General features: G+C 53.6%; 1 protein-coding gene across 4 annotated transcripts in view; it reads right to left on the bottom strand.

Moving 5' to 3' along the window:
* Window positions 1-16,216, bottom strand: part of LOC116943923 (serine/threonine-protein phosphatase 6 regulatory ankyrin repeat subunit C-like) — a 63,639-nt gene that overhangs the window by 9,813 nt on the left and 37,610 nt on the right. For all 4 annotated transcript variants that reach the window (XM_032957269.2, XM_032957270.2, XM_032957271.2 and 1 more), the window contains 12 exons: window positions 14,102-14,213; window positions 13,619-13,693; window positions 12,888-13,092; window positions 12,222-12,309; window positions 11,046-11,163; window positions 9,218-9,437; window positions 8,717-8,801; window positions 7,598-7,681; window positions 6,888-7,033; window positions 5,609-5,691; window positions 4,117-4,199; window positions 333-424 (listed from right to left, as the gene is read on the bottom strand). In XM_032957269.2, coding sequence (XP_032813160.1) covers window positions 333-424; window positions 4,117-4,199; window positions 5,609-5,691; window positions 6,888-7,033; window positions 7,598-7,681; window positions 8,717-8,801; window positions 9,218-9,437; window positions 11,046-11,163; window positions 12,222-12,309; window positions 12,888-13,092; window positions 13,619-13,693; window positions 14,102-14,213 — 1,391 coding nt within the window. The remainder of the gene's footprint in view (window positions 1-332; window positions 425-4,116; window positions 4,200-5,608; window positions 5,692-6,887; window positions 7,034-7,597; window positions 7,682-8,716; window positions 8,802-9,217; window positions 9,438-11,045; window positions 11,164-12,221; window positions 12,310-12,887; window positions 13,093-13,618; window positions 13,694-14,101; window positions 14,214-16,216) is intronic.

The raw sequence follows: 16,216 nt of genomic DNA, 5'->3' as shown, positions 1-16,216 counted from the left end.
TTGCTCGAGAATTAAAACGCTTTTTTGTTATTTTACCAGGTAAGGCCCTACTGAGCTATGTAGCTCTTTTTCAGAAGCGACCCGGCCACAAATTATAGCTCATAAAAATGGGCTTATCGCGTGGAAATGTCTAGCAGCCAAACACTCTAAACACGTGTTGATTCTAAATGTGAAGGGAAAGACTGGAGGGCCTGGAGAAAAATCCACACGACCATGGGGAGAAAGACACGCAAACTCCAAATATACAGCAGGCGTCGGGGATAGGGATGGAACCCACAACCTCCTGTGCACCAGGCGAGCGGGTTAACATCTCGCCACCATGGCGCGCTTACCGTTTTCGTCGAGAGCCAACACGCTGGCCCCCTTGCTCAGAAGGTCCTGCACCACGGTGGAGAGGCCATTGCGCGCGGCCAAGTGCAGTGGCCTAAGTGCGGAATGGCGGAGGGTTAACGCTGCACTCGACCGCCACCGTCACCATCGCCGTGCTCAGCTAGGGCGCGTGAACGTTCGTCAAATCCGAAGCACGGAGACACGACCGCGGTCGCGCACACTCAAAGACGACACAAAGTCTCTCAACGAGACACTTGAGCAGAGGCGATAATCACATACTCGACGGTGTATACACATGGTCACAGGGTCACGCTCATCCACAATCACACGCTCGACGCACGAGGGGTTGGGTGGACCAGCACCACGCCCGGCCGCCTTTGTCCCCTTTACTACACGTCACACCAGGTACTCATTGAAGGCTGAGTCTCCGGACCTCTGGCTTCGTAGTGCAGTGGTGATAACCATGACACTACTGGCATAACCACACACTCAACCACAGGCATAACCAACAACAACCGCCATTCGCCACGAAGTGGCTGTGACGTCACCACAATGCTTGTGCCAGGCTGTGCACGTTGAGGCCACGTGAAGTGTCGAACACCCACTGGCAGGAGGTCACGGGGCAGACCCAGGTGCCACGGGTCGACTGACTGAGATGACTGGCTGATGCAGCACCTGTGCCCCCGACTGTGCCAACTTGCTGTGTTTTAGCCACCCGGCGCTCCGCTCGTTGTTGTGAGCGTCGCTCCTCTGCCCTCCGTTGTTGTTGGAGGGCGACTGCCTCCAACTGGCCAGTAGCGTCCTTCACGAGCCTCCTCCACAGAGGCTGATCTTGACACCGCTGGTACCAGTCATTGGAAAGTCCACTCAGCTCCACATCCTCCTGTACCACATCACTCCATCTCTTCTCTAGCCCGTGCCGCACCCATTTAGCCCCCTCTATTCGGCCGAACAAAAGCTGTTTCGGCATGCGGTGGCTGGGCATGCGGGCTACATGACCCAGCCAACGCAGCCTTGCCTGCCAGAGGAGCTCACCGATGGGACCTTGCCCAGATCTTTCAAGGATTTGTGAGCTCCTCACACAATCCAGCCTGGTTAAACCCAGGATGGATCGTAGGCAGGCTAGCCTAAATCTTTATAACCGGTGAAGATGTTCCATTAGGAAGGTCCACATTTCGCAAGCGTAGAGAAGGTAGGGAATGATCATGGCCGAGAAGACCTGAAGCTTCGTGCGGAGCGTCAGACCAGGTAGCTTCCACAAAGCGTTACACAACCGATGAAAATATAATGCCGCTCGACTGATTCAGAGTGAGACCTCTGCTGTCAAACCGGAGCCGTTCATGAGCACACTCCCCAGGTATGGGAAACTCTCCACTCTCCACACCAATTGGGAGTTGTGGGGGTGGAGTGTCCGATGGTACAAAATACCCAGGCAGGTGCTTAGTTTTGGTGGGGCTGATGGTAAGGCCCCACCTCTTAGTGACAAGCTCCAGGTTCAGCAGTAGCGCCTCCAACTCCTCCTCTGAATGAGCAGCAATTACCAGATCATCGGCATACATAACTTGGTTGACCAACAGGGAGCCATCGCTTGACCGCACCCGGGCATCGATCAGCCTCCCATTGTATCTGTACCAGATGGAAATTCCTCCGGTACAGCCATTGAAGGCTTCACGAACTACGTGGTTGAAAAAGATGTTAATTAATGTTGGAGCCAGAGGACATCCCTGTCGCACTCTAAGGTGAACAGGGAATGGCTCTGACTCCCAGCCACCTAGTTTTACCCGGGCCCGCACACCAGCATCCAGGTCCTTAGTGATCGTGAGCAGAGGGTCAGGGTCTCTGAAAGCACAAAGAATAGCCCAGGCCTACTAATGGTATCGTAGGTCTGACCAGTTCAATAAAGCAAAATGTATGTTTTGTTGGAATTCCCTCCACCTCTGCTGTAGCAGACAGACAGAAAATATGGCATCTGTACAGGACCGCCCTTCCTGAAACCGCATTGGGGCTCCCGCAAGCTTCTCCTTAGCGTGCCTGGCAAAGCGATGTTGAATAATCCTTGCCAGAACCTTTCCCGGCACACTGAGGAGTGAGATGCCCCTGTAGTTGTTACAGTCTGTGCGGTCCCCCTTCTTAAAGAGGAGGACCACTAGGGCATCCTTCCAATCCTGCAGAACCCGTCCAGTGGTCCAGACTGTTGTTATGATGTCATGTAGGGCAGTCTGTGCACAAACGTCACCCTCCCTCAGCATTTCGCTTGGGAGATCATCTCTGCCCGGTGCCTTTCCTGGTCTCAGACTCTGGATCACCTTCAGTACTTCCTCAACACATAGCACCTCAGCCAGCCACTCACAGGGGGTGACATCTTATTCCAATATTTGAGACAACGCAGCCTCAGCAGGGTCATCCACACTTTGTCCCATGAGGTTTTCCAGGCTGAGGGATTTCCCCTCCCCCAGGACCTCACAGAAATGCAAAAGCAAATCTGCAAACCTGTTCCTGGGGGTCGGAGATTGGATCACCGTTTTTTCCCCTAATGATGGTAATAGGTGTGGTGCTGCAGGTTACTTTTTTGATAGAGTTAAATAGCGATTTGTGATCGCGCGCTATTGAGGCAGACTCCATCTCCTCAGCAACCCACGACCACCACCCATCCTTGCAGCGCCGCACGGCTCTCTGAACCTCCGAGTGAAGGCTGCGGTAAGCCTCCTCATTCTCTGATGTGGGACGCTGTACACGATGAGAGTGGGCCTGTCGCTTTTTCTTAGCTAGCCTGAACACCTCCTCTGTCAGCCAGGGTCTCTGGGGAGGTCTGGACTGCGTACCCAAAGCAGCCATTGCAGCTGCATGAGCCACAGTCCTAAATCTCGCCCATTTCCCCTCGACATCTGGAGGAGTGGGGGACGATGCCAACCCCAGCGGCAAGCGATGATGAAATTATCGCTTGCAACTTTCATCAGCTAGCTGAGACCAGGTCACTTGGGGTTTTAATGGGGTCCTGGGTGTACACCCACCACTGGAGTGGAAGAATGGCAGGCGCATCTTACAGATGACAAGTCGATGGTCAGTGGGCAGATCAGCTCCACGGTAGGTCCTGGTGTCAAGGACATGGGCCCGCATCCGCTGTTCCGTCACTATGTAGTCCAGTCGATGTTCTTGCTTGGACCTGGCATGCATCCATTATGTTGTGTGGATTCGCCGATGCCAGAACAGCGTGTTGGTAATTACAATCCCGTGGGCTGCACAAAAATCTAGCAGCCTCCTACCGTTGGTATTGAGCTGATCTGGCCCATGCCTTCCAATCACTCCAGACCAGGTGCCAGCATCATGACCAACTCGGGCATTGAAGTCACCCAACAAGATGATTCTATCCTGAGGAGCCACTTCAGCCAGCACCTGTGACAGGAGGTCATAGAAGGCATCTGACTCATCGGCCTTGCCTGCATCCCTCCACGGATGTTCATCTTCGGTGAGGGCATAAGTAACCACGACCACCACTCCTCGCCTCCGATTGATGGGAAAGCGAGCCCAAAGTAGACAGGCATAACCACACACTCAACCACAGACATAACCACACACTCAACCACAGGCATAACCACACACTAATACACAGGCATAACCACACACTCAACCACAGGCATAACCACACACTAATACACAGGCATAACCACACACTAATACACAGGCATAACCACACACTAATACACAGGCATAACAACACACTCGAGCACACGACACTGTGCACGTGTGCGACTGCGCATTCAACCAGAGTCACGTGACCACACTCACGTGTGCTGGTTGCGGTTGGGGCAGTCAATGAGGGCAACGACCTCCACCTTCTCCAGCAGGAGGAGAGCGCACGTCTCGTGACCCTGGCACATGTGAACAAAGACAAAGAGCCGCCGCGTAGCCTCTAACAGACTGTTTGAGCAAGTGGTGTTAGCGACCACCTATGGAGGCCGGAACAGCATACGAGGGGGTGGGTTGAAAGCACCATGCCCGGCTGCCTTCGTCTCCCCAGTGCTGATGTTCACACAGCAACAGGTACTAAATGAAAGCTGAATCGACCTAGGTGTGCTTATATCCAGCCTATACTGTGTATAGGATAACTGAATGAACAAATCTGGCTGTCGCCTGATGAAGCTAGTTGTAATTACTGGCAAAACATCGTACTCAAGAGTGTAAATGTCGTGGCTTGGCTCTCCAACACACCCGTGTGCTGTAGTAACGAATTAGAATGTTCTGTTTACGTGACAAACCTTACTAATTGGCTGTGTCGTGTGGTGGCGGGTTTAACAGCACATTTATATATTTACGCGATCTAACCCAAAAAAAACCTGTATTATGGATAATATTGGTCACGAAAGCCTACGTGTTAAACTAAATGAACAACAATACAAAGGAGATGGCAAGTATTAAGATCTCGTACATGAATCTGATTATTGCCATCTCTACATCTGAATCAGCTCAAGCCTCCCGTAAATCACGTGACCTCTATGTGGCAACCCCCACTCTGAACTCCTCCCCTCTCGCCGCCCGTGAAGCAGCAGCAGCAGCAGCGTCGAGGTCCCTTGTGTAGCTTCTACCTCCATCATCCACATCTTTCCTGACCCTGTGCTCTCATTTTTCCATTCCCCTTCCATCCTTAAGAGTATTTGGCTGCTGTAAATTCCACACGATAAGCCACTTCATTGGGCTATCATTAGACAGCAAGGTCGCTTCTGAAAAAGAGCTACATAGCTCAGTGTGCCTTACCTGGTAAAATAAAAATTGTTAGTTAGTTTTCCCTCTTATTTCCTATTCACTCTCTTCTCTCTTCCGTGTCCCATTCCTTTATCTTTGCATCACAGCAAAAACCCGGTTATACATCGGGGGATGCGTTTCTGAAAGTTGCGACGCCGAATATCTCAACGACGTCAATCGAAGAGATTTACAGGGGGTAGGTAGGTGGAGGCGAAGGCCGAGAGGCGATGGCTATCGAGAAAGGACGGACGATGCCGTCAGCGGCGTAGATTTGGGGTTGTGAGGCGATGCTAATCAGGTAGCGGTGTTAATTTTAAAGTGACGACGTATTTGCGAAAAGACGTAGAACGGGGAGATGTAAATCGGGGTACTATTGTATATCCTTAACTCTATTCCCACTGCCATGGTATGTATATGTATGTATGCTGGGCTTCTTTCGCACCATATGTAGCCAACCGTGCTAATCAGAGGTGCGGGGTAGAAAGTTGCAGGTTACTCTTAAAACACAACGTGGCCGCTGGACAGATCGGAAACTCACCTTCCCGCAGGCGAGGTGCAGCGCTGTGTTCTTTTTATCATCGGTGAGAGAGAGATCACCCTTGGTGTTGTTCACCAGGTACTCTGCAACGAGCACACGGGACGACAAGCAACGCGTCACAGGTACAATACACACGGGGCTACTTCGACAGCAGTGTTCTTCACTGCAAGGCCCATGGGCCACTGACGGACCCTGGTGGCCTTTAGAGCGGCCCCGAAAACATACAAATTTGAAAACATCCCATGGTGCTGTCAAACCCCAAAGGTTCCAAATGTGCGTCGGCTCTCGCGCTGATGTCTTCTCGGCAAAAGTAGCTATATAGATTTTTTTCGGAAGCGACCTGGCCTCAAATAATAGCTCCTATAAGTGGCTTATCGCGTGGGAATTTACCGCAGCCAAATACTCTGAACGCACGACGTCGATTCTAAAATGTGGAAGGAAAATCTGGAGGACCCGGAGGAAAATCCACGTGACCACGGGGAGAGAGAAACACGCAAACTCCAAATATACAGCAGCAGGCGTTAGGGTAGGGAACGAATCCACAACCTCCTATATACAAGGCGAGGTAGTTAACATCTCCTAGCCACGGTGATGATGATGATGAGAAAGAGAGAACGCAAACTCCAAATTTACAGCAGGCGTTAGGGTAGGGAACGAACCCACGACCTCCTGTATACCAGGCGAGGTAGTTAACATCTCCTAGCTAACGTGGTGATGATGAGAGAGAGACACGCAAACTCCAAATTTACAGCAGGCGTCAGGGTTAGGATCAAACTCACGACCTCCTGTACACCAAGCGAGGCAGTTAATATCTCGTGACCGTGGCGCTACCAAAATAAAACAAATGCATCTGCAATTCACCAAGCTGGAATTTAACCAAAGTGAGCAAAAAAGCAGACAATAGCGATCGGGTGTTAAGCCATCAACTCTCGGACACTGGCGACCTGGTTTCATTGCTGGCGAATTGAAACCTGGATTGGAACGCATTACTTGAGCGGTGATGGCTCGGTGCTCTGACAGCCTAGGCGTGTAGCTACAAGACAGGAGCTGATTATTATTTCAGTCGACACCCGAATTTGAACCCAGGATCTCACGAGGTAGCTGGCTCAACGCTCCGAAACTGCGAGTCACACGGGCCAGTCGCGCTTCACCAACCTCCTGTCGTCAAACTCGGTTGCTAGTTTTTTTTGTGCGTCGAATCGGCGCCTGTGACCCACCCACCCCCCCCTCCCACCCCCCCCTCGGGGCCTATCCACCCGATCCCACGGTTGGCGCTCACCCACGATGCCCGACTGCCCCTGCAGCGCGCCCGTCATGAGCGGCGTGCGGCCGCGCCGGTCCGTGGCGTCCACGCGTGCGCCGTGGCTCAGCAGCAGCTGCGCACACTCCACGTTGTCGGCGAAGGCGGCTGCGTGCAGCGGCGTCCTGCACACCCAACGCGTACACATACGCAAAGATTCCCCCAGCCTTTGCATGTATGTACACATTTATGTTGAACTTCTTTCACGACGTATGCTTTTGGCTGGCCATCGAACAAAGACTGCCACCGCATCGCGCGCTTTCGGATGCGCTCCTGCGGCCATCTAGAATGCTTTTTCTTTTCCCTCCATTGTACGCTGCCTTGTTTTAATGGTTGGCACACGGGAGTTGCGATCCACACGTCGCCGGTTCGTTGTCCCGGCGTGGCAGTTGACACAACGGTGCAAGTTTGCTTAAAATCCGCAACCTCCCCACCCTCTCCTCTGTCCACCCAGCAGTATCAACGCCAGTCGATCAGCAGGCGGCACACACGTTGGGGCACGTGGTGGGCAGCACCGGCCTCTGCTACCCAGCACGCTGCCCCAGGGCAGCCGATAACGAATGCTAACGCAAGGTGGTTGGACATCCAACAATCTATTTGCTTCCGACATCCACCGACGTTAACGTGTTGGCGGAGCTGCCCTGCGGGCCGAGCGATCCCGCCGGGCAGGAAAAACAAAGTGCGCGTACCGCCCCTTGCCGTCCTGGCACATCACAATCTTGGCTCCCATGGCATCAATGAGCATCTCCGCACAGCTCTCGTTATCGTTCATTCTGCGCAAGGAGACACAAAGACGCAAATCAAATTAAAGCAACTACAGACCCAAGTCAATTCACTGCTGGATGAAGCCCTCCTCGCCAGTGTATGTATGTATGTAGAACTTCTTTCGCACCGTAAGTAGCCAACCATGCTAATCGGAGGTGAGGAGGAAGGACAACAATCTAAATACAAAAAGGAGTTTTAAAGAAATTAGCTTTCAATTGAGATGATTTAAAAGTGCATAGCTCCAGTGGCTTCCTAATATCTGAAGAGCGCGTTCCAGACGGGCGCAGAAGCACATGCGAAAGCGTGCGATGCAGTGACCGTCTTTATTCGCCAGCCAAAAGCAGTTGCTGCTGCGAGGATGGCCAGTGGTGTAAGTGTGCTTGGTATGGGCCCTGGTAATTTAATGGGATCCTGGGATCCTGCCTACCTACCCCCCCCCCCCAACGATGTCCCCCCCCCCTCTTCGTAGCCCGGCACCTGGGCCCCCCTCTCGTCAGCGGACCCCTGCACACTTGACAGCCAATCCACTGCTCCCGCTGAGCCTCTGTCACAGTCACTGGGGCGTGTGTGACCATATTTAAAACCGTGCCGGTCGGTGTGGGTTGATGGTTGGTGAAGATGGGGGGGGGGGGGGAAGGGGGGTGTGGCCAGATCACCTCTGTAAAAGAGCTAATAGCTCAGTGGGCTTTACCTGGTACAATAATACAAAGTAATAATAAGTTTGTGGCCAGGAAAGGAAATCAGGTCACCACGATTGGTAAGCAAGGCGCCACCGCACTCCCCAAAAAGATTAAGAACGCACACAAAACACCAATCATGCAATCATAAACACGAGCAGTGGTAATAACAAAACTGAAGGCGGCGTAAGATTACTGTGCATTGTAGAATACAAATTAATCTTACTCGATATCTAAATGCTACCGCAAGCCGAGACGCTTCACTGAACTTTGCCCAGAACTATAAACGAGAGCAACAGTAAATATCAAAGGCGTAATTGGACAGATCAAGCGATGGGACGGAAGTGGGAGAGAGCGAGGACTCACACGGCACAGTGCAACGGAGTGAAGGGGTTCCCCTCGAACTTCTGGCAGAGCTGCTCCAGCAGCAGCTCAACGCACGCCTCGTGGCCTGCACGACATGACACACAGCACCCCGCCCACTCACCACACAGCAGCCTGCTTACTCAGCACTCGCCACACAGCACCCTGCTCACCAAAGAGCACCCTGCACACCACACAGTACCACCCTCACTCACCACAGCACCGCGCTCACTCACCTCTCACCACCCCGCCCAACACACAACACCCCACTCACTCACCAAACAGAAGCCTGCTCACCAAACAACACCACCGCTCCCTCACAACTCGCCACACAGCACCCCACTCACCACGCAGCGTACTGCCCTCCCCCACTCACCACACACCAGCCCGCTCACCAACCACTCACCAAACAGCACCCCACTCACTCACCACACAGCACTCCCCCCCCCCCCCCCACTATCACCACAGAGCAAGCCCCGCCCCACCCACCCACCGCCCGCGTACCGTGGTAGGAGGCCCAGTGGAGCGGCGTGTAGCCCCACTTGTCGGCGCCTCGCAGCGTGGCCGGGGAGGCGCGCGGCGCCTGCAGGAGCTGCGCCAGCACCCCGGCGTGGCCGCACGCGCACGCCAGGTGGAGCGGCGTGCGGCCGTGCGTGTCGCGGAGGCTCACGCTCGCCTCGTGCTGCAGCACTGCCTCCACGCACTCCTCGTGCCCCGTCGCCGCCTGCCAGGGCCCACACAGGAAGCCACTGGAGCTGCGCTCTTTCAAATGTAGATTGAAAACTAGTTTCTTTAAAACCGCTTTTTGAGTTTAGTTTGTTATTCTTCCCCCGCACCTCCAATTAGCGTGTTTGGCTACGCACGGTGCGAAAGCAGTGAAATATACATACACAGCGTGGAGTTGCCGCATTTATTATTGTTTGAGATTATTTAGATTATTTTGCTATGAATGTACAATATTTCAGAGATGTTTGTGGGGCACCGCGGTGGCGAGATCTTATCTCGCTCGCTCGGTATGCAGGGGGTCGTGGGTTCGATCCCGACACTGACGACGCATGTATATTTGGAGTTTGCGTGTCTCTCTCCCCGTGATCGTGTGGAATTTGGCTGCTATACATTTCCACATGCTAAGCCACTTTGTTGAGCTATCATTTGTGGCCAGGTTACTTATGAAAAATAAGTTGATACCTCAGTGGGCTTTACTTGGTTAGATAAAAAATTGTTGAGTTTTATTTGTATATATTTTAAAGTTATTTATTTACCTTTCCTATACCTGCACTTCTATCATGTTTTTGTATTGTTTGTTGTTGTAACATTCTTACCCCGTGCCCCTACTGGACATCTGTGAAAAAGATCTTCATAGCTCATCGGATTCCTCCAGCATAAATATTCTGATTCAGTTTTATTATTATAATATATTTTAAGATTTCGCTAGTTTACCCAGAAAAGCCGCACTGAGGACTCAAGATTCCTTTAAGGAGGGTCCTGCCAAGTGTTTTGCAATCGGGGGGCGAGGTTACTGCTTTGGGTGTCATCCCAATTGAGTAATTCGCAGGTAAATTTTTCAGCATTCGGATGTTTGGTCAATACCAGTTACAGCTATGGAAGGAAACTGGAGAACCTGGAGAGAAACCCATGCAGAGCAGAGGAGAAAACAAACTCCACACTGAAAGGGGCCCCCCGAGTCAGGAATCTAAAACCCAGGGCCTTCTCGCTGCGAGGCACCAGCGTCACAACTGCGCCGTCACTGTCTGCACGGTGACTGTGAAGATAGAGGTTAGTGGGGGCTTGGGGCAGGACAGGTCGCGAGAGGGGATGATGGCCAGTGATCGAGTGACGGGCAAAGTAGTAAACATGACCCGAGAAAAAAATGTCTCCGCGAAGATGGAGCAATGAAATCGATTCGTCTGCAGGCGCTAGGTGGATTGCTACATCACGTGACCGTGAGAGATTGGGAAAAGCATTCCATCCAGCAGCGGATAGGTCATGACTGATCATAATACTGACACAGAAGGCACCCCCCCCCCCCCCCCAGAAGGATGGTGGGGTCTGAGTCGTCTGACGACGGAGATTTGAACCAAATTCATAACCGGATCCTGTGGGCCCAACCCCCTTCAACAAACACAGTGACAAGCGCGATGAAGTATGGTCAAACAACCCCCAAGACCCACACGCCATGGGGAGAAATGATTAATTAACCAGTGGAAAGCGTCCGATCGACGGTGGTCATGACGACAAAGGCGACGGTTACGAAGGTGACGATGAGCACAGAGCGAAGGACGAGAGAGCCGCGACACACCCCCCCCCCCCCAAGGGTGCTGCCGTGCCTCACCCCGCGGTGCAGAGCGGTGTGTTTCTGGAGGTCGACGGCGTCAGGGTTGGCGCCCTTGTCCATCAGCAGCAGCACGCAGTCCGTGTGCCCGTTGGTGACGGCTAGCATCAGCGGCGTCCTGTCGGTACGAACAAACAAAATAAAAAAAAACATTTTACGTAACTATTTTCAGAAGTGACCTGGCCACAATTGATAGCTCAACGAAATGGTATATCATGTGGACATTTAGAGCAGCTAAATACTCTAAACGCATGTTGATTCTAAACATGGCGGGAAAAAAACGGAGGCCGTGGAGAAAAATCCACACGACCACGGGGACAGAAACATGCAAACTCCAAATATACAGCAGGTGTCAGGACCGGGATCAAACCCACAACCTCCTACATCTCGCCACCGGGGACACCCCACAAACATCTATGAGATACTGGACATCTGTGAAAGAGAGCTTCATAGCTCATCGCATTCCTCCAGGAAAAATAAAGATTACGATTCTGACAAGCAGCAGCACAATCGGTGAACGCCATGCAATTGCTTGTTGGCAGAGGTGCCTCCAACAGAGGGAGCTCTCGTAGAAGGAGACGCCGTTCCGCCCGAGCCAGACGTCTTGGAAGAGGCGAGAGTTCCCACATTTGACCGCACCACACGTGATCGACGAACCGCGTCGTACCCATTTGTTACTGCCGAGTGAACAAAAGCGGGAGGGGTGACTTTAAGAAAATCTCACCGTCGTTTCAAGTCCTGCGCCGGGAGATGGAGCAGCAAAATTATTGACATTAATATTACACGTCGACATTTTGGTGTCTGCACCATGGCAATGCCTATGCTGTGTGTGGGCGCCGTGGCGGTGTTGGTGCTATTGAGGTGTGCGCGCCGTGGCGGTGTTGGTGCAGGTGCCGTGGTGGTGTTGGTGCCGTGCTGGTGTTGGTTGGCACCGTGGCGGTGTAGGTGCCGTGGTGGTGTTGGTGCCGTGGCGGTGTTGGTGCCGTGGTGGTGTTGGCACCGTGGTGGTGTTGGCACCGTGGCGGTGTAGGTGCCGTGGTGGTGTTGGTGCCGTGGTGGTGTTGGCACCGTGGCGGTGTAGGTGGCGTGGCGGTGTTGGTGCCGTGGTGGTGTTGGTTGGCACCGTGGCGGTGTAGGTGCCGTGGTGGTGTTAGTGCCGTGGTGTTGGGAACGTACTGCCCCTCGGAGTCCTGCGAGTCCACCGCCGCGATCCCCTCCTTACACTCGAGCAGAACTCGGAGGCTCTCGGCGTGGCCGTTACACGCTACGCACACGTGACACCACAATGGGGGGGGAGGGGGGGACACAGGGTCAGTCCCGTGAGTTAACGTGTTCCGGCCGAGGTTGAAAAGGCATGCGTCGACCTTTTCCGCGTGACGTCATTAAGTCGCGTCACCTCCCGACACTGTAGACTACGTGACGCATGATGTCACTTCGTTGTGCAGCTCAGAAGGTAATGTGATTCCCTGCGCTAAACGAGTGTCGCAGCAGTGCTCAGCTCCTGTTCACAACCCCGAGCCAGTGGTGGAAATTTCCACATCCCTATGGCAGGGGAGAGTCTATCCATAGCACAACCACTGTTGGCTTCCCCACAAAGCGATACTTTTTTATCGGCCCCAGAATTTTAATTCGCGATTTTCCGATCGTAAGCAGCTCTGCAACTGCTGAGCCACCTGCCCAGTAATCTCCGATCATCGTCTTGCCGGCAGTTTAATCAAGCGTCACAGAATGCAAACGCGCAGTGAGAAGCATCACAGAATCCGCGTGTGCGCATGCACACGCGCGCGAGTCTCTACAGTGTGTATCGGCGCGTGTCGCTCCAGCGACGGCATCGGCGCTCACCGGCGGAGTGCAGCGGGCAGCGCTTGGCGGCGGTGCCGCTGCTGGCGCCGGCGCAGGCCCCGTTCGCCAGCAGCGTCTCGACGCATTCCGTGTGGCCCCGTGCCGCCGCCAGCTCCAGAGGCGCGCGGCCGTGCCCGTCGCGCAGGTCTGCCTCGCCCACGAAGCGCAGCAGCACCTCCAGTGCCTGGTGGTGTCCGTGGTAGGCCTGCCGGGAGGGGGGGGGGAGTGGTCACACAGCGGTTGGCGCGCTGCGCTACGAAGCCAGCAACTCGAGTTCGAATCCCGATCACGGCCAACACCGGTGACGATTATCTGAACCGGTCCTGGTCGACTCACCCTCAAATGAGTACCTGGCGCGGTGTGTAAACATCGCCACTAGGGAGACAAAGGCAGCCGGGCGTGGTGCTGGTCACTCACCCCCTTGTGTGCCGTGCTGGCCTTCATAGGGTGCTCGCTCACACCACTTGTCCCAAAAGTCAGTGAAGGCTATATTGGAGGATCTTTGTCGTTTGTGGGGGTGGAAGCAGTTTTTTTTGGTTTTGTAATTACTTTCCCCAATGTTAGCTCGATTGTGTTAAGTGTGTCAGGTCACAAAAAGGACTACCCCTTCGGAACTCTCGCAGAGCAGAGGCTTATTTATTAGAGGTAGGTTGAGCCCCCACGCGCTCCCCCATACAATTCAACTCGATATTCTACGGTGCTTCTGGGCTAACGAGGGGGCGAAGACTCACGGCCAGGTGTAGGGGGCTGACGAGCGAGCGGCTGTCGGGATCGCGAAGCAACTCCGCTCCCGCCATGTCCAGCAACTACTCGCGGGCACGGACAACGCGCGGGTCGGCACACCGAGGGCAGGGGTGGGGGGGAGAGGGTCGTCAGACAGAAGGTGAAGCAGCGGAGTGGTGTTAGTGGCAGAAGGGTAGAGGGTGGTGGTGTTGGTGATAAGACAGTAGAGGGTAGTAGTGTCCGTGGTATTGCGTAGAGTGATAAGAGGGTAGTAGTGTTAGTGATAGGGCAGTATATGGTGGTGGTATTCGTGGTAGAGGGTGGAGAGATAGAGGGTAATGGTGATAGAGATTTGGTGTGGTGGAGGGTAGAGTGGTAGAGGAGCGGTGGTGTCGGTTGTAGTAGCAGTGTTGATTTCGTGAGTACGGTGCTGTGGGTTAGTGGCAGGGATGAGTGTGTTGTTGTTGTTGTAGGGCTGGTGCTGGGCTCACAAGCTCGAGGCACAGCCGGTGCCCGAAGGCTGCGGCGTAATGCGCCGCCGTGTAGCCCTGTTTATCGCGCAGCGCCGGCTCCGCTCCGTTCTGCAGGAGGTGCTCCAGGCACCTGCGCAGCCGATATAGAACACGTCAACTCCTGGCCACACACACACACACAGCAAAACACTCACGTAACACACACCATGCACCGCCATGCCACTGCAAACTAAGCCCACCACACACAGCATAATACTGCCATGCCAAACCACCCGAAGCGCAGCAGACACTGCTACACAACGACTAAACCACACCAAGCACAAACAGCCACGTCATGTCTCGTACCGCCACGCCACACTATGAACCACGACACACCACATGACCACACCGAGGAGCACCGCCCAAGAAACTGGCCACACTACACCACGTACAGCTACACCATTCCACCCCAAGCACTACTGCACAAGTATGTCTACGCAACTCAACACGTACCATGCTACAGAACAGACAGCCACACTAAACAATCCCGTATACTGCACCACCACACAACACCAGAACTAGTCGCACACCACCAAACACCGTCATACCACTCCACGCACACATTCACACCACGGCACACCCACAAAACTAGCCACAGCGAGAGCCGTACATAACCACACAGAAACGCAAAGAGAAAAGCGTAGCTACGCCATGACATCGCACCCAGCCACCCAATGCCATACACAGCCAGTGTTACCACACATAGCCATACTCCACCACAAAAGGCTGGTACAGGCGCACTATACACGGCCACTCCATGCCACACGCAATACGCACGACCACACCATGCACCGCCACTCCACGCCGCGCAACACCCAAACCAAGCGCCACGGCACGCCATGCGACACCGCACCGCAGGTAACGCGGCCCGGAATGCAATGCACGCGATGATCCGGTGCACATTCAACAGAGCGCAGTGTGTGCACAACACCAGTCCACAACACACAAAGCCGGCTGTGCAAGGAAGCAACACGGACGTCGCTGTTTGGAACGCTTATCCCCCAAAGCACGCCATGCAGGTAAAAATGAATAAAAAATAATAAACCAACGAAAATCGGACCCAGGTTCGACTTTTAAGACGGACGCACGCGATGTCTTGACGATGCGGGACAAGTGCAGGCTGGATCGTGCGTTTGGGCGAGATGTAGCTTCACAGATTTTTCGATGTGATAATAATGGCTAAGCTGGCAACAATTTCAACAGCGAAAATCAGCTAACACGCGAATTGGGCTCCGGGTGTTGAAAGATTGCATCTTGAGGCACCGCGATGGGACTGCAGTTTTCCCTCGCTTTACGCGGCAGCGGACGCGTTACAAATTAAGGGCTCACAAAGCGAAACAAGTAGCACACACTGTACACGACACATTGCCCTCCCACGTCCAACCGCATAGCGAATTTTGGGTAGAAATAGGTCGTCCGCATATAGAGCGCCAAATCCTGAAAACTTATCCCGTGTAGAGCGGGGGAAACCTGTCTTAAGATGCTGTTTAAATCCCACTTGTGGCCTGCCCGTCTGAGAGACGTGGGCACCTTGGATGACCGTGAGCAGTCCCTCTATCGTGTCTTGAGCTGCCATGGTTGGGGACAGGAAATCAGAGAGTCCACCGATGTTTAAAATCGGTCTCAATCTCACGTCTAAATATGAAGAGTACGAATAATCATTTGGAGCTCTTTGTCAATCCACCCCTAAAAGGAAGGCCTCCCCCAATGCTGTGATGGTCATGAGGGTTGTTTGACCGTACTTCACCACGCTGGTCAGTGCTGATCGGTGAAGGAAGAGAGGTTCAGATATCACTCGCCACTGGCAAGGAATCAAACTCAGGTCGCTGGGTTCACGACGGCGTGCACGAAGCTTTTTCTCGAAAACTAAACTTTGTGAAGACACACCCTAAGTGTGTAGCTACAAGATGAGAGCCGCTTGCTCGTATTTTCCTACTTTGAGTCTCGATTTAACCCCATCACCCGGGCAGAGGACAGAGGAGTCAGAAGCCGCCCTCCCCAAATCCTCGCAGGAGCGAAAGGGCACCGAATCCCAGAGCAACTACGGCAAGGAAGCAGTGCAAAGGATTATGGGACAGGATGGAGGAAGCCCGC

The sequence above is a fragment of the Petromyzon marinus genome, chromosome 19, assembly GCF_048934315.1.
Source record: "Petromyzon marinus isolate PM22_M1 ecotype Great Lakes invasive population chromosome 19, UKy_Petmar_22M1.pri1.0, whole genome shotgun sequence".
NCBI lineage: Eukaryota > Metazoa > Chordata > Hyperoartia > Petromyzontiformes > Petromyzontidae > Petromyzon > Petromyzon marinus.
Note: the sequence above shows the minus strand (reverse complement) of the source record. Positions and strands in the feature narration are given on the sequence as shown.